Source organism: Zootermopsis nevadensis, unplaced genomic scaffold (genome assembly GCF_977971745.1).
Source record: "Zootermopsis nevadensis isolate Lab colony 2312 unplaced genomic scaffold, Znev_1.0 Znev_ptg000032l, whole genome shotgun sequence".
NCBI lineage: Eukaryota > Metazoa > Arthropoda > Insecta > Blattodea > Termopsidae > Zootermopsis > Zootermopsis nevadensis.
In genome coordinates this window covers 2934288-2951128 of record NW_028259164.1, presented here as the reverse complement: position 1 = coordinate 2951128, position 16841 = coordinate 2934288, and the positions used below count along the sequence as shown (strand labels likewise).

At 43.0% G+C, this 16841-nt stretch overlaps 1 protein-coding gene across 1 annotated transcript in view; it reads right to left on the bottom strand.

Moving 5' to 3' along the window:
• sn (fascin domain-containing protein singed) overlaps positions 1-16841 on the bottom strand; it is a 29862-nt gene that overhangs the window by 4160 nt on the left and 8861 nt on the right. The window contains exons 2-4 of the mRNA XM_022086781.2: positions 16226-16784; positions 15314-15728; positions 152-308 (exon numbers count right to left, since the gene is read on the bottom strand). Of these exons, the coding sequence (XP_021942473.1) occupies positions 152-308; positions 15314-15728; positions 16226-16708 (1055 nt within the window). The 5' untranslated portion in view covers positions 16709-16784. The remainder of the gene's footprint in view (positions 1-151; positions 309-15313; positions 15729-16225; positions 16785-16841) is intronic.

The following is a 16841-nucleotide window of genomic DNA, read 5'->3' as shown; positions in this document are numbered from 1 at the left end:
AGTTTAAACCACTGAACCACGACGTTCAGACTAAAATGAGATAAACGTCTAATTAATTTCGCTGTACTCGACGACTGCTCGGTGCTACAATGGCGTGGCTCTTCGCCAATATTTAAAAATTAACGCTTGTGTTAATCGCCTCTTAATGTACCTCTTGTCACCGCAGGCCTGGATGCCACCGCCAGTTTCCAGGGTCCAGTAGCGGTCCTGCATGGTACGAATGTACCACCGCTTGGTAGACGCATCAAATTCTAGCTGGAAGGTCTCGTGGTCAGAAATCTCATCCTGATTCGCTGTTACATCCACACCTAAAACAAGCAAACACCAAATTCATTAAATTATTTATTCGTTTCTGTGGTGGTCTGTGAGGTCTGTGGACTTGGTGGGGGGGAATTAATTTTATTAAAACACTTTTTCCTTTTCGTATTCATTTTGATGTCAGGAAAAGATTTTGTTTTTATAGCAATTCATATTAAAGGATGCAGCTGATGGTTCAGTTAAAACACCAACAGATGGCAGGACATCCATTTTAGCAATGATAATACTAGATTTTACGCGAAGCTCAAATCGGACATTGTAGAACGCTGTCTGACATACACACACCTCGCAAATACAATTTACGCATTTCCTAAATAATTTTAATTGTATTTGTCACATATTTTTGTCAAATAAAACTACAAGCCTGACATCTCTGTCCAATAACCCCCTCGTCGCAGCAGACGCTAGTTTATCAAAGTTTTGACAGCGTTACGTGAAGGCCAACGCCCTGGCTGCAGAATCCCATTGTTGGGGGCTGATAACATCAGTGTTGCCAGCTTAACCGTTATAAGACTGCTACCACTCTCACGTTTCGATGACAAAGAAATCGCAGAAAAGAAACTGAACAGTGGGAGGAGTAGCAATATTAAATACACAGGGGAAAAAAGTGTTATTATTTCCGGTAGTTAGCTACGTTCATTGTCCTTTGTCACCTTGTATGTGTGTCTGTGAACATTTACTTTGCTAACTTTGTTAGTTGCTTTCTTTCAATTGTCGCCTCGTTATAAGATTTGCTTCTTTTGTTTTGCTAACAAAACTGCATTTACAGCAAACATGATTCTTTTGTCCCGAGGTACGGAATCAAGAATCTGTTTGCCATTCAACTGTTTCACAGACGCCACCTGGCAACCGAACCGTTGCTTAGCAACGTAATAACTACGTTCCATACTGTAGCATAGGAAACAGCAGCATTCTGCCACAGGAAGAAGGCACAGACTTATGTCCTATGAATATTAATACTTAAAAACTTCAAATGTATTCCCCTCCGGACTGAAGTCGATAATAATCTAAAAACGTCCCTAGAGCTACAAATCGATTGTCTCCATCTGGACGCTTACTGAACATTCCGGTTCCATAGAAATTGCACTATCAGAGTCTCAAGGAGCAAAAATACGTGGGAGTGGCCTATTTAAAAGTGGTATTCCTGCATTTGGCTAAAGAGACTGAAAATAAAAACGCAAAAATCCTCCCTCAGAATAACCTCCGGGCCGGAGACGGAATCTGGGACCTCAGGTGTACATAGCAGGAGTGCCAATAATTCAATCACAAAGTTCCTTTACGGCGAACACTATAAGGTCATTCAGTTTCCTGGCTCCCTGTGCTTCCTGGGAAACCAGGAGGCGGCGTAGTAAACACTGTGTTAAAGTTATCATAGGGATCGTCCTGACGATGGATGCAGTAAACGCATCTGAAACAACAGTTTTTCCCCCAGGCTATACACGGCGTAACAACCCAGACGACAGCCATTTTCATTGTTTAAAGAGAATTTCAAGAAATCCTCGTCCATTTGCATTGTACCTTCGCTCGTCCCCCCCCCCCCCATGCGTTTCCCCCGCCGTACCAGAAATTTTTCAAATTGATGTGAGGGGTGGATGGATCAATATGAAACTGCTTTCCAATTCTGAACAGAGAGTGCGCGCTAAGCCCGGGGGGGGGGGGGGGGCAAAGTCTACATTACGCTAACTGAACGGGAAATGTACAAACTGCACAAAATGACGAGATACCGGAAAACAACGTCTTGCGATCCCAAAAATTTCTTTAACTACACACAATTCGGACAGATTTCGAGGTTGGATTTTACAGATGCTAAATTATAGTTTTGGCTCGATGATGTTTCTTCCAACATCATTATATCAGTGGTATTCAACCTGGGGTACGCGTACCCCCGGGGGTACGTGAAGACATCTTAGGGGGTATGTGAAATTTAAAAAAAAAAATTTTTATGATAAACACTGAATAATCAGGGCCAGATTTAATACATTATTTTGGATGTAATTTATTTAATTTATTTTAGATGTAGATTATATACAATGTATAACTTGAATTATACACCAACAACTTTGGGGGTACGCGAACAAAAAATGGTTGAATACCACTGGATTAGATCCACCACAAATCCGGTTCTCGCTTTCAGAAAGTGGTGTACAAATCGTGTAAGCCGTTCATTCGGAGGTTAACACGTACTGATCATTTCTCCATGAACCGGGTATTTGATTCTTTTACGACAATGTTAGTTCCTGGCAACTAAACATTCATTCAGCATAATTCAGGTTCCAATTAGACACGCTTCGTCCAACAGGGCGTGAATTATTTAGCAATAAGCACTAATCATGTATGCAGCGTCTAAGGACATCCGAGATGGGCTCCATTCAACAGCCCCAGTCGCGTCTGAAAGAATTCTTAACGAGTTTGTACTGGCCGCGTGGAATATTTATACGTCCAATATGACCAAGGCCCATCTTATAAAAGCGACTGTTGTGTTACTAGAATTTATTTAGTGTTCTGTCTGACGACAGGTCCATATGAACAGGATCCTTCCATCCTTTTCTCGGACTGGGACCTGATGATCCAGAAGTGGTTTGCCATTGCCTTCTTCTGTGTGTGAATGGAGTAATTGTTGGGATGCCACGGAGGAAACCTCCGTGTTGCCTAGATCACGGCCTTGCCCAACACAAGTTATAAATTCGGGCACAGCCGGGAATCGAACCCGAGACCCCCCAGGATTACAATACCAGCGTTCTAACCGCTAGACCACCGTGGTGTTTACTGTTGTGTTACTAGAATTAAATTACTAATTTTTGGTTGAACTGACAGGCTCGACTGTTTGTTTTGAAATTGTATATTATCCGCGTGGAATAATTTACAGGCCTACGAGTATAAAAACAGAAGTTTAAGGGAATAAATATTGAATTGTAATTATTAATCGACAATGTTGTGTGATGACTACAGTACTGCAAAAAGAATTGATTATATACGAATGAAAAAATGAGATTGTCAGAACACATTGGAAGGATGATGGAAAATTGTCGTATACCAAGATAACTCAACGAATTTCGATCTCAGGACAGATTTTAAACTGATGAAGACAAAACCTGAGACCATTATTAATTAAGTGACGTTAAACTAAGACAGGATCTTCGTAACAAACTATTAAAACAACAGCAGACAACCCCTTTTACATAAAGGCTGTGTGTCTAGTGTATTATGGCCTCGGTTTGACCTGCACTACGCTGCACCCTCGTGGCTAAGGAGAACAACCCCCGACGTACACAAAAACCCACCCCTGTTGCCAGGTCTCCCCTCCGCCACGGGGAGGAAACGGTTGACTACATTTCTCGGGGTTGTTTTAGTTCCAAAATAAATTTGTGTTCAAAAAAAATCGGAGATGTGGTAGAAATAAAAGAATCACGAATTTTAAATTGCGATATTTGAATTAAAATTGAAGGAAATGATAATTACGATTATGAAATGGGGGAGAATTCACTTCGTATGAGATTTCAGGTTCTCACAGCGACGAGTATGAAGATGTCAAGTCTTCTGTGGTTATGTATATTTTACCGAAGTTTCGGAGGTGCTTGCTGGTTTCATCATCAGGGATGATTAATCAAATCACCAAAAACTCGGTACCGGGGCCTCTTTCCAGGGGATAAATCGGCCGAGGCACGGCTTCATGGCGTGGTACTTAGTAAGTACCATGGACAATTTTACCTTATCTGCACTTAAATGTCCTGACTTAAAATTTTTTACGCATTTCTGCTTTCCCGCTCTTACCACGCCACTGCCGACACCAGAATTATCAAATGGAGACTTCCCGTCAGTCTTTCCGGCCAGGAAGTGAGTAAGTGCATCCTGTCTCGCAATTGTTCACGGTTTATCGACGCTTTCTCAACTGCGTTCGTCATAACACCGTCAAACTGCAGGACGAGAAGGGAGGAGACCTACCCCATCCGCGCCCTGGTTGGGCTGCAATTACGTCAGACAATTCGCGACCGACTGACTAGGGAGTCCTGGGTTCAAATCCTGGCCACGTTATGGGCTATCCCGACTGAAGTTTCTCATTGTTTTATTCAGTCCCTCCCAGAGCATTGTGACACTACGTGGTCTTATTTGCCCTCAGCGCCCCTGGTGGAAAAGGAGAGCAAACATTGACGATGACTTTGGAATGTTTCCCCGTGAAGTTTGGTAGAAATTGACTGCTGTTACAAAGGCGATCTCCCTTATGATAGAGGATGTGAGGACCTGTAAGACGTACGTCAATTTCTATCAAACTTCATTGCGCAAAATGGCGGAAAAATGGAATTAGCACTGAATCCACGACGGAAATGTCAGCCTGCAATCAGCGCCAATTACCGTCCACCTCTCGTCTGAAATCGCTGTGCTAATATCTCTAACGGCTTCCTGACGAGTTAAAAGACGTGTTCTTTATTGTAGGAATCAGAAGTCGTCGTTTTAAGATTTGTGCTGAATCACAAACCTACAGAAGGCAGGCGCATCTGGCCGAAATGGCATGCACTTCGATATTTCATTTATTCATTTTCTTTTCTTTACCTCGTGCAGCAAATGTCGGGGCCAAAGAACTCTTAACAAAAAGGACGTCTTCGGACATCAAAGTCCTCTGCAGTCAATCGAACACAAGAACGACGAGTGTTATAACAAAACATCTGAACGCCCGATTCCAGCATTTATAGCTGTTAAAATATCTCTACAAATAAAATAAAACTTTATGACTTAAAATGCCCTACGGGGCATACCAGTGTCGAATCACTGACTTCTACAGTGCGGGACCCAGTACCGATAAAAAAAGGACTCGAATTTCTGCATAGAACTACGTTTAATCCTTACAACTCACTGGTAAATACACGTACCACCTGCTTTAACAAGTGACAGAGTGAACTTATGGGTTCGTACGATTCTGATAAAGTGTTGTGTGTTTTCTTTGCGGTACGGACTGACTTTTTTTAAGTATTTTTTGTAAGATCTTCGGCTTCAAAGGGCTAAATTATTATAACCGTTATAAAAACATCCACATTTTTTAATTTTGGTGTTCATAACTGACATTTTTTTATGAAATTGAATTCTTTTGTGTTCTTTACACACCGTCACAACGACCTTGAACTTACAGGTCTATTAACATGCCTGTTGGAAAAGGGACTTCATAACTTGAATACGGCTTACCTTAGGAAAATGGCGGGCGAAGATGTACAGTTGTTAGCTTAAAAGACGGAGAATATCCTTGATAAATTCTCAAGCAGACACTGATATTACGTGACGCAAAACTTGTCCTTCTAATTAAAATACACTCCCGTCGAAGTCGCATTACCCTAATCGTAAGGAGAACACAAACTGTTATCCTAGAATCCTATTTCAGTCTGAGCTAAGATGTGAATCCTCTATTTAGGACACGGCGTATGGAGGCTACTTATAAGCACAGAGAATAACATCTTAGCAATTAAGCTACTATGAAAGTTTTACTGCAAGGACAATAGATGCAAAAAAACAAAAAAACAATCACTTATCTAACCGTTAGACAAGGCTATGGGAACAGCTGACAATCGCATTCCGATAATCCACTGACGCACAATCCTGCGAGGAATCCGTCACGTGTTCTCATAACACACAAACTAAGGAGAAACACGAAATGACAAGCTGGAAATTGAATATTCAAGAGCTACAGCGATCAACACAAGCTTTCTGTCGCCTGTATCACTAAACAAGCGAGAAAGAGGACACCAAGTCTTCAAAAAATCTGTCTCTCTACACACGAACATAACTTGATCGCTTCTCCGTTGTGGTCCAATGCCCATTCGGGTAAGATCCTTACAACTCGTAAACGCATACATGAATCGAAAAACCCCCTTACGCGAGGACCCTTAACAGCGATCCCACGAGCGCCATTACACTTGAAAATACCTTCCAAATCCTGTTAACGCTTAGGACCTACTTATATGGCGTTTCTAGGACCTAAGCATCTAGAGGTGAAGTTCCAAGCATTCTTGGCTTGAAAGATGCGAGTGGACGGACACACGGTAAAAAGCCAAAACCGGTCCCAGGACACTCAATTACTGGGACATTCCCTCACCGGGTGTTGCAAACAAGGATAACCACTTGGCTGTACACTGGTCAGGCAAAACCGAGTTGAGTTACCATGGAGACGAAGTACAGAAAAGCTTGTACGTAATGAAACCTGCTTCAGAGCAAAAATTGTAACTCTCCGACGACGAAAAACGAGACAAGCCATGGCCCATTTAACGACTACATAATTCGGCATAAAGATAAACTGTGGATTGGGAAGGAAGCGAAGTATTCGTCGATTGAAAATGTGTAGGGAGCAGGACATGTTTACGTTGGTAATTTTTAATTAGTGTTCTGTGTGACGACAGGTCCATATGAACAGGATCCTTCCATCCTTTTCTCGGACTGGGACCTGTTCATATACGTTCTTGGCAGATGATCCAGAAGTGGTTTGCCATTGCCTTCTTCTGTGTGTGAATGGAGTAATTGTTGGGATGCCACGGAGGAAAACTCCGTGTTGCCTAAACCACGGCCTTGCCCAACACAAGTTATAAATTCGGGCACCGCCGGGAATCGAACACGAGACCCCAGGATTACGACAAAAATAATAAAAAATACATTTCTTCGTTGTTGGACTTCAAAAATGGTGAGCTCATTATTCAGACAGGATGGGAACGGGGGCATTTCTTCATCTTACAATATAAGACGTTAAAAGAAAACCAAGTGGAAACACAATCTACCCTGGACATAAATCTATCAAGATCCAATCTCGAGAGAGAATTAATTGTAATTAAATTTCACTCTGCTGAAACTGGAATTTCCAGATGCAAGAACAACAGACAGTCGAAATGCCTCGTTAAATCCTCGACGCACGTAAATTCCTACTGAAGTAAACTTCCCGAAAACATCACGTTTCATGTCTAGCGATCTGTGACAGCGAATCACAGCCGAGCGGTAAAAAGTGCCATCTGTTTTAACAACTCTACATTTTCTATTCATGGGTTTCGTATGGCTCTCGCTGTAAACAGCGATCATTTCTTTAATCAGCGTTAACCAGATGATCTTCGTAATGGTTACGTGTGGTGTTTTCTTCGCGGTACGGACTAAATTCTTACGTAATATTAGACGAGCTTCGGCTTCAAAGGGTTAACCAGTTGATCTTTTCAATGGTTAAGTGTAGTGTTTTCTTCGCGGTACGGGCTGAATTCTTATATTGAGACGAGTTTCGAGTTCAAGGCGAAAAGAAATTCATCTCTGGGGGTTGCGAAGATGAGAGAAACGTGACTTTAAGCTGTGAACTTCAGAACATGAGACGCGTTTTTGAGATGTGATGATCTTGCTGGTTGCATGACGTCAGCTTTATCAATTGCACCGGGGACGATATGAATGCAGTTCAATGACTTGGGCCGGAACCAGCTCGTACTTGAGACCGCGACTTTAATGCATTACCTCGTGAGTTATTAACGTGTCCAGAAATGTTGTGCAGCTGCTGTTCAGGGTACCAGCCTCTCGCACAAGTCGTTAGTGTGGCACAGAACAGTGTTTATGATTAGCACATTTCCTGCTTGAATGGTCAGTTGGTTGTGAGCGTGGCATCATCAGATGAAATGTGTTCATTTCGAACTAAAAAAACCTGTCTGAAATAAATCTCGTCACCCGCCTGTGGCAATGAAATCCAGGGGTCAATGTCGTAGGCCTGCTCTTCGTTTGTAGCCTCTAAATTACAAACCGTTACGTCGTTTTGTTAACACTTCTTAGAAATTCGAGGTTAAAATACCGTGCGACATTACTAAATGCACAAAGTATCTGTGAAAGAACTGTGACTTGTGTTAAGTACGGATACAGCACAGTGGCCCATTCTGATGTTACTCGTACACAGAATGACTTCACCATCAGGGGTCGCGTCGTGTAACGATGCGAGGTTTGAGGTTCTCACGGCGATGAGTCTGAAGATGTCTGTCTTCAGAGGTCCTTCTGCCTCAATCATCAGGGCGAACATGAAACGTAGGGAAACTTCCACCACACTACACGGAGCAACAACCCAGAAGACAGCAATCTACAGAGCATAACTCATTATGCTGTTTCAATTGGCATTAACGAGCTCTTTTAAGTCGTCTATTTTTTTAATAATTCAGCCCGTACCGCGAAGAAAACACTACACTTCGCCATTACAAAGATCAACTGGTTAACGCTGTTTAAGGAAATAATCGCTGTTTTACAGTGAGAATCATACGAAAACCATTCTATACTCTGTTCTGAATGAGGTGGTACATATAGTTACCACTGTGCTTCAGAGATTTAAAGGAAAGGAGACTGTCTACGTCATTCTATAATGAGACATCCTTGCAACTCGGAGAGCGATCGGCAAATTGTCCGGCCTACTTTTACCACCCGAGGTGACACACCGGATGTGAGGAATTTCGACCAAACTTTTACGACATGCTCTACACATGTCGAACAGAAAGGGAAATTTGACAGGAGGTATTTTCTGGAAACAGAGGACGATGTAAATGTACAGATAGTCTTGACACTTCAGCCCTGAAGATGGAGGCAGTAAGTTCCTCCGAAACGCTGATGCCTACCAGTAAGTCCACACTGTGTCACAACCCAGAAGACAACGTGCGCAAAATCCTTGACTTTCTAGTGTCTTCATTTCGTTCTGAACCTAATTATGCGACTTTGCAAAATGTTAAGAACATTTCTGGCTAATGAACGTTTCGATTTCATGAAGTTAATTCCGCTGGGCAGACGTGCGAGGGAAATCAATCAATTACTTGCTGTGTGTCAAGATCCACGCGCTCAAAAGTGCAGGATCGCAGCTTCCTGTTTGGTCCAGCGATCAGCTTGCGTCTCACGTCCTCCGACATTACGTCACAACCTGTTTACTCGTATCTGCCAGCTGCCGGAGTCTGCGGTCAGGTGTGAGAAACAGCGCGCACATCTTTTAAAGCCACTCAGATATGCACAGTCACTGGATTCGAACGGAAATTACGTCTCCGTGTTTGTTGAAATGCGCAAAAATGACGAAGACCACCACGCTCCTGCCTCTTACTCGTAGCATCCGGGTTCGATTCTGCGTCCATCCAAATTGAAGATATTCCTCAGAATTAACATCAAACTCGTTTCATTAACCTTTCGGAGCATTTTGTCTACACTGTTATGGGTTTCGTATGATCTTCCGAAACGTCGGTTTCTACGGCGTCACTGCCCAGAAGACGTACATCGACAGTCAAAATGACGTCCTTCCTTTTAATTTTCTGGTTATCAGGTCATGAACCGAACAATAACCAAGAGATTGTGACTCACGCGTAACTTTGGTATGAAAATGTTAGCAACAGAAACGTGTGGTTTGTTCTACGAGTACGTTTCGCTGTGTTGTCGTCCCATTGTTTCAAGAACTGCTCAGACATGCTTCACCGACTCTACAAGTTAACGGCTGACTCAAGACTCAGACCGCCGGTCAAAGACCAGGAGAAAACATTTTTAAAAAAACAAGGTCCAAAGCGGATTTGCACTTAAATTCCACAAATACCCCGCGGTGAAGTTTAGTGCGTAATTTCGCCGTCAAAGGACGCGTAGCGTGCGAGGCGCGCTTATCGTAAGAAAGAAGACACTAAAATGAACTAAGAAAAGAAGACGGTTACGTGGCCATGGAATCATCAAGATATTATTCTCTGGAGTAAATGAAGAAAACCACGAATAGCACCAGCCAAGATTTGAACTGAGAGCAAAAGTTACCAACTTTTGAGGTATTCAACAACACCACTAAAAATGGAGAAACTCTAAATATTACAAACAAAAATCGATTCCCTTTATGAGATTCTACAATAACTGTGTTGCTATCCATATATTAGATATTAATTATACATTCAATATAAATAAATAAAATAGTGTAGTTGCGTCATATTGTGATTTATTGAATTAAAATTAAATTATTTGGTATTCCGTCAAATCACAATGTATTTAAAATAAGATAATTAAAATATTAAACCTTGATCGGATACGGTAATACTTCTGAATCACCTCCAGACACAACTGTGTTGTCTACTATTTCATCTCTGACCGATGTAAACATCAAAAGCATCACTTCAAACAATAAAGTTGATCCATTATATGAAAATATCTGCACACGACCTCCAAAACTACACCACGAAAAAATTGTAAAAAATTGTAATTGAGTTTCAAATTTAATATAATTTTACACCTGATGATGGTTTAATAAAACCGAAACATATTGTAACTGTTCCAATTGTAAATCGATTATTCGATATGGAACAAAGAATGATATTTTAATTATCTTATTTTAAATACATTGTGATTTGACGGAATAACCAAATAATTTAATTTAAATAAATAAATAAATATATTTTTCCCCTCTCTCTCTCCTCCACTACTAACCTTTGACTTATCATTCTAATCATGTAAATTCTCTGATCTAGGGCCCTGTATCTTTAGCATAATTTCCTCTCATTTTAATCCAAATGACTTAATTTATTTAAATTATTATTACAATGCTATTGATGTATTCAGTAGCAAATTTTTTGTAGTCTTTAACTTTACTGTGTTTATTATCGTGTCCTTGTGTTCCTCTCTCCTGCTGTATCTGTAATCGGCCTTCGATGAATTACATTAGCAAGAAAGAACAGAACTGAATTCTAAAACTACATCGGCGTTTTGCTACGATTGTCGGAAGAATCTAAAACGGACGGTAAAGTATGATAATCTTTTCTTCTACGTCAATGTCGCTTGTCGCTTATTTTGCACAAAGGAGCGACTGTGGTTATAACAGGAAGAGAAGACGACAAAGGCATTTTCTGTGTTCTCGTAAGAAACACGAGCTACGTTCAAAGTGCCAGGTTATCGATAAATGTTTCTTCAAGAAACTCCGTCGGTCTGCCGAACCGGTGAAATGTCGCCAGGAAATTGTTCGTTTGGGCGGAAATACGCATCACGACCGTCAATTATTTTTGTTTAAAAAACACGACGACTGGGTATGAAATAGGCCAAGGCTGAGCTCACAATGCACGTCTTTTTTCAAACTAACAACTGCGTTGCATTCTTAAAAAAGAAGATTTGATGGCGACGAAATCAATTCCCTTTCATACGACATCACGAGGACAAAACGACATATACTCGCCGAACAATGGAATGACGGAGTCCAAATCCCGGTCGTCGTGTTACCCCTTGCACGTTAAGGCACTCCCAAACACGAGTTCTATATGACTTCTGAGCTTATGGATTTATAGGTTAAGTACCAACGCTTCAGCCCTGAAGATGGAGGCAGTATGTCCCTCCGAAACGTTGGTATACCTACAAGTGCACAGGGCAATCATCAGCAAAAGTCACTGTGTTAAAGAGTGATTTGAGGCGGTTAACCAAGCTTCGAACATCCACACGATTAAATCACTAACATTTTATTAAAGGCTTCCTTGAAGTGGCCCGAAGCGTTTTATAGCCCACGCCCTCGTTCAATTAAGGCGGTGGGACCAGGGCCTTCGCCGGTTCTGTAAGTTCACGGCAACAAATTTTAACTTTTTACCCCAATAAAATAGGAGATCACGGAACACAACAGAGGAAACTGATCTCCAGTTCGATGTGGCCAACTTGTGTCTACACTACGTCAAAATCGTCGCTTTCCACATAATTAGTTCAGCATTTACACCTGACGGCAGTTAAAACATCTTCAGCCACGCAAGGCGTTTCTCTGTCGACACTTCTCTAACAATATTTCCCCCTGATTTTATTCCTAAATAGCCAATTCTTTTGTGTTACGTGAAGCAGAAGTTTGGGACCGCTTTGATAAGTGTTACCATCGCCCGCGGTTTCCCTAACCCACATTTTCCCATAATGCTTTGGTTTCGCTAACCGCGGTTTTTATTGACGTTAACACCAGCGGCTGGCGAGGGCCAGAGAGGACACAGATGAACACCAGATAGATCAGAAGCGAGAGACGCTGTAATCTGCAGCGCGAATGTGGGGGACAACGAAACAAAAACACATCGTGGGTGGACGATGCATCTCTTGGCTTGCACACCAGCTGCACGGCCATGAATCAGAACTGCGACGTTTCGGAGGTGATTGCTGCCTCCATCATCAGGGCGATGACTAATCGGCTGCTAATGTTTTTTTTCAAATACAAGGTGAGTTTTTGCATCTTGCTAGGAAATTCATGTAAAACGATCGTAAATACTTACTCATCTCCCTGATGATAGAGGCAGCAAAAGATGCTGAAACGTCGAGACAATTTTATAAGACAACAGCGCAATATAACAGCAAGACATCAAAATACCCGTCTCCGTGAGGACATTAAAAGACGCGGACGAACATCCAAGCATTTATGCCTCGAGCGGGACTCGAACCTACGATCCCAGGGTTAAAACAGCCATTCCTCGGAAGAGATCGCACTGAAGTCACTCCCCCAAGGAGGAATTGAAAAAAAAAAAACCCAGCAGAATCGCTAGTCCGTCTTCTTTTGTTTCTGTGATCACGTGTGTTCCTTAGTACAGTCAAAGCAAATTTAGAGTGCCTGGGTAAACACACTGGGCTAAGCAGAGAATCAGTGCCACTTACTTCAGCATCCTGAACTCCCACACAATTCACTTCGAGGCATAAATTTTCGCTTTAACGATTATACAGAAATTTATCGAAAATATCCGCGAATTCTTCTTCATCCTTTTAAACTCACAACACAAAATTTCGGTCATAAAATTTCAGAAAACTAAGTAGTTTTTTTTTTTAAAAGAAAATAGCAGACATCTGAATATGTGAGCCGGATTCGGCTTACTGAAGCAAACGTCCAATTGAGGTCTTCTGTGAATACGTAAATTAATCTTTGGCGTCGAAAGGACAACAAAAATGCTCTAACAACCAAGAAAATATCACCTCTGTCTTAATAAATACGTAAATTGTAAATCTCCCCAATTCCATTTCGATATTCGCTGAACAACACAGACGCATCCAAACTGATCACCCCCCTCACAAAATTTCTTTGCTGATAAAAAAAAACCGGGGCTGGGAGGACTCAGACTACAGGCTGTTTCAAAACGCGCTACATGATACCGAGAACTCGGCTCAGTACAATGAACGCGGTGATGAGGTCAAGTGGTCACTCAGGCTGGCGCCAAAAATGCATTCCAGAAATTCCTTCTGAAAACACATTTCACTCCGTGGAGCATGAACATCGTTCAACAGCTGATAGTCACACAGCTGATCAAAAAATTACCCGCTGAGATTTGACGTTCTCACAGCACCGAGCATTATAGATATTGACCGAAGTTTCAGAGGCAGTAAGCACCTCTGAAAAGTCGGCAAACTTCTACCAGACATCACAGAAGACAGCCATCTTCAGAACTCGACGTGGTCGGTCTGTGTCAATTTCCCCAAGCCTCAAGGACATTGAACGAAACATCAAGACGTCGCAGTGGTTAGGACTTTCCGAATCACTCTGTAAATATTTCCGGAGGAGAGAGACGATTTCTAAACATTCACGGAGAAACAGCTGTTGCTCAACCAGTCGCTATTTTAGGATTTCTCACAAGCAGTCTCTCGTTTTTTTATGACTTTCGCCTTTCATAACAGAATTATCTATGAGTCAAAGGTTTATGCTTCAATGTCATTAGCGAAACACTAAGTTCAAAAAGCATCAGTCACCATTTCAAGTCTCTCTTTAGGATATCAACCCTTTGAAGCCGAAGCTCGTCTAAATATTATTTAATAATTCGGTCCGTACCGCGAAGAAAACACTACACTTCACCATTACAAAGATCGACTGGTTAACGCTGTTTAAGGAAATAATCGATGTTTTACAGCGAGAATCGTGAGAACACGAAGAGCTATTGATTGTTTAAAGCAGTTGGTAATATTATTTAAAGATTATTCAAATTGGCTTCAACGGGTAAGAGAGAGCAATTATCGCCGTGAGTGTTCTCGAAATCCACTCTGGAAGCTGGAGCAGTGAAGGAGCATCTACGGGACGTCGCGGTGCCATGGCAACGGGAACTCCAGCTGCCGCATTGCTGTATCGATCCAGACTGCAGAGGGCGGTGACTCCTCGGGACAATGTCCCCGCCATAGCGTAAACTGTGGCGAAGCTACAACCTCCACTGACTGCCGGATGACAAATAATGAGAAAAGTTAAAAGTTTCCATGGCGACGAGAACATCTTCGATTTCTTCTGCGTTTTTTGAACCGTGTAGTATTTTTTTTGGCTGTGCGCCAACGTTCCAGAGGAACGCAATGTCCCTTAACTTCAGCTCCAATGAATAAATATATTTTCCTGCCTCTCAGCCTCAACCTCCTGATGACGGAGGCAGAAAACATCTCTGAAACGTCGGTAAAATTCTAACGGACTATAAGGCGTAGACAACCGAAAAGACGGCCATCTTCATGATCGTCTGAGTGAGAAAATGTAATTCCAGAAACGTGCAATGATCCACGGAAATGAGCAGGCAGTCTGAGGCACCACGTAACTAAAAAAAGAGGACCGCTGGACTGGTTAAGAGGAAATCGAACAAAACTGTCCATAACCCACTGATATCAAGCGGTTAGAACGCTGGCCTTGTAATCCTGGGGTCTCGGGTTCGATTCCCGGCGGTGCCCGAATTTATAACTTGTGTTGGGCAAGGCCGTGGTCTAGGCAACACGGAGTTTTCCTCCGTGGCATCCCAACAATTACTCCATTCACACACAGAAGAAGGCAATGGCAAACCACTTCTGGATCATCTGCCAAGAACGTATATGAACAGGTCCCAGTCCGAGAAAAGGATGGAAGGATCCTGTTCATATGGACCTGTCGTCAGACAGAACACTAAATAATAAAAATCGAAGAAAACAGAAATGTTATTTCGTGCTATTTCTTACATTGTTCTCTGCAAGAAAGGCAATTACGTCACAAATATTACGAGAAAAGTGAGTTCTCGCGATGTATTTTGATCTCACCTCAAATACTTACAAAGAAATTCACGAATGTCGTGGCCCACCTTACCTTGCTTGACTGACACGTAGCGTCCGTTGAGGGCTGCCACGAAGCTCGCCTGAGGCAGGGAGTCCTCCAGGGAGAACAGCTCGTCCTTCGTGACGGTCAAGGATCGCGACTTGAGCACGGCCTTGGAGCCGATGGGGCTCAGGTATCCGCCCTGGCAGTCACGAAGCGCCAACTGACCGCTGTGATACTCGGCCGAGAAGAGGCAATTGGGGTTACACGTGTCCACCAACTTGCCCTCTCGACTTAGGTACTTGTTATTGCACGTGTGCAGAGCGTATTTGCCCGATTCGTCAATGCGGAACTCCAGTGTGAACAGCGTGTCCTCGCCCCATGGAATGTTCGCATCCACGTGGATCTCATCCAGGTTCTCCGACAGATGCGCAAATCGCTTGCGACCCACGGATCGCAGATTCACCTGCAAAATCGAGACTCGCAAATAAGAATCACAAAACAGCACCTACGACGGGGATCCAGTCACGTGGGAAGGAGCAACCCTTTAAATCATGGCGACTGTACGTGCTAATCTTTAAAGCAACAGGAATTGACGTCAGAGAGAACTGGCGATAACCCTTTGAAGCCGAAGCTCACGTAAATAGTTCTTATGAATTCAGTCCGTACCGCGAAGAAAACACAGCACTTCACCATTACGAATATCAACTGTACTGTAAAGAATTTGAGGTTTTCCCGGCGGTGAGTCTGAAAATTGCTGTCTTCTCGGTTGTTGCGCGGTGTATTCTGGTAGAAGTTTACCGACGTTTTAGAGGTCCTTGCTGCCTCCTTCATCAGGGCGCCAGATGACAGCAATCTTCAACTGTACATGGCGCAGAATCTCAGAAGAAAATATAATCTTCAGACAGAAACCTAACCTAAAACGACAAAACTGATAAGATCTTCGTGGATTCCGTCACTCACCTGGGGTCGGGCTGCGAGGTGCACGTGCCACAGCTCCGCGTCTCCTGGCACCTTGGCAGTGCACGTCAGCTTGTCCGCCGAAGCCCCCAGGTAGTAGCCGCGTGCCACGTTACGAAGCGCCCAGCGACCAGTCCCGTCGTCGGCGACCGAGATCTGGAACTTGGAGCCAGGGTCCCGTTCCTCGCTTTCACACGTAACGTTACCGAAGGAGTCCACAGCCAGATATTTGTCCAGATGCGACCTCAGGTAGATCGTAGACTCGTTTCCAGTGGCGGAAGTCGGCTCCATTGTCCAGACCTGTTTCTTCTTCAGAGAGGCGCCGTTGCCATTAATCTTGAAGCCGAAAGTCTCGGCAGTAAGATAGCGAAACTTGGAGTTAATGAGCCCGATCGTCCAACAGCCCTTTGGCAAATTCTGTGAGATCAGTTCGCTTCCGCCTCCATTGAGGTCTCCGTGACCATTTACTCCATTCACACCGTTCATTGCTGCAGCCGGTATCGTATTTCGACGAAGACGACAGTGGCGTACTCCAGTGGCGATTTACCCTTAAAATAAGCGACTGCAACACAAGAAAAGAACAAGTGAATGAGATTTCAGGTTCTCACAGCGGTGAAGA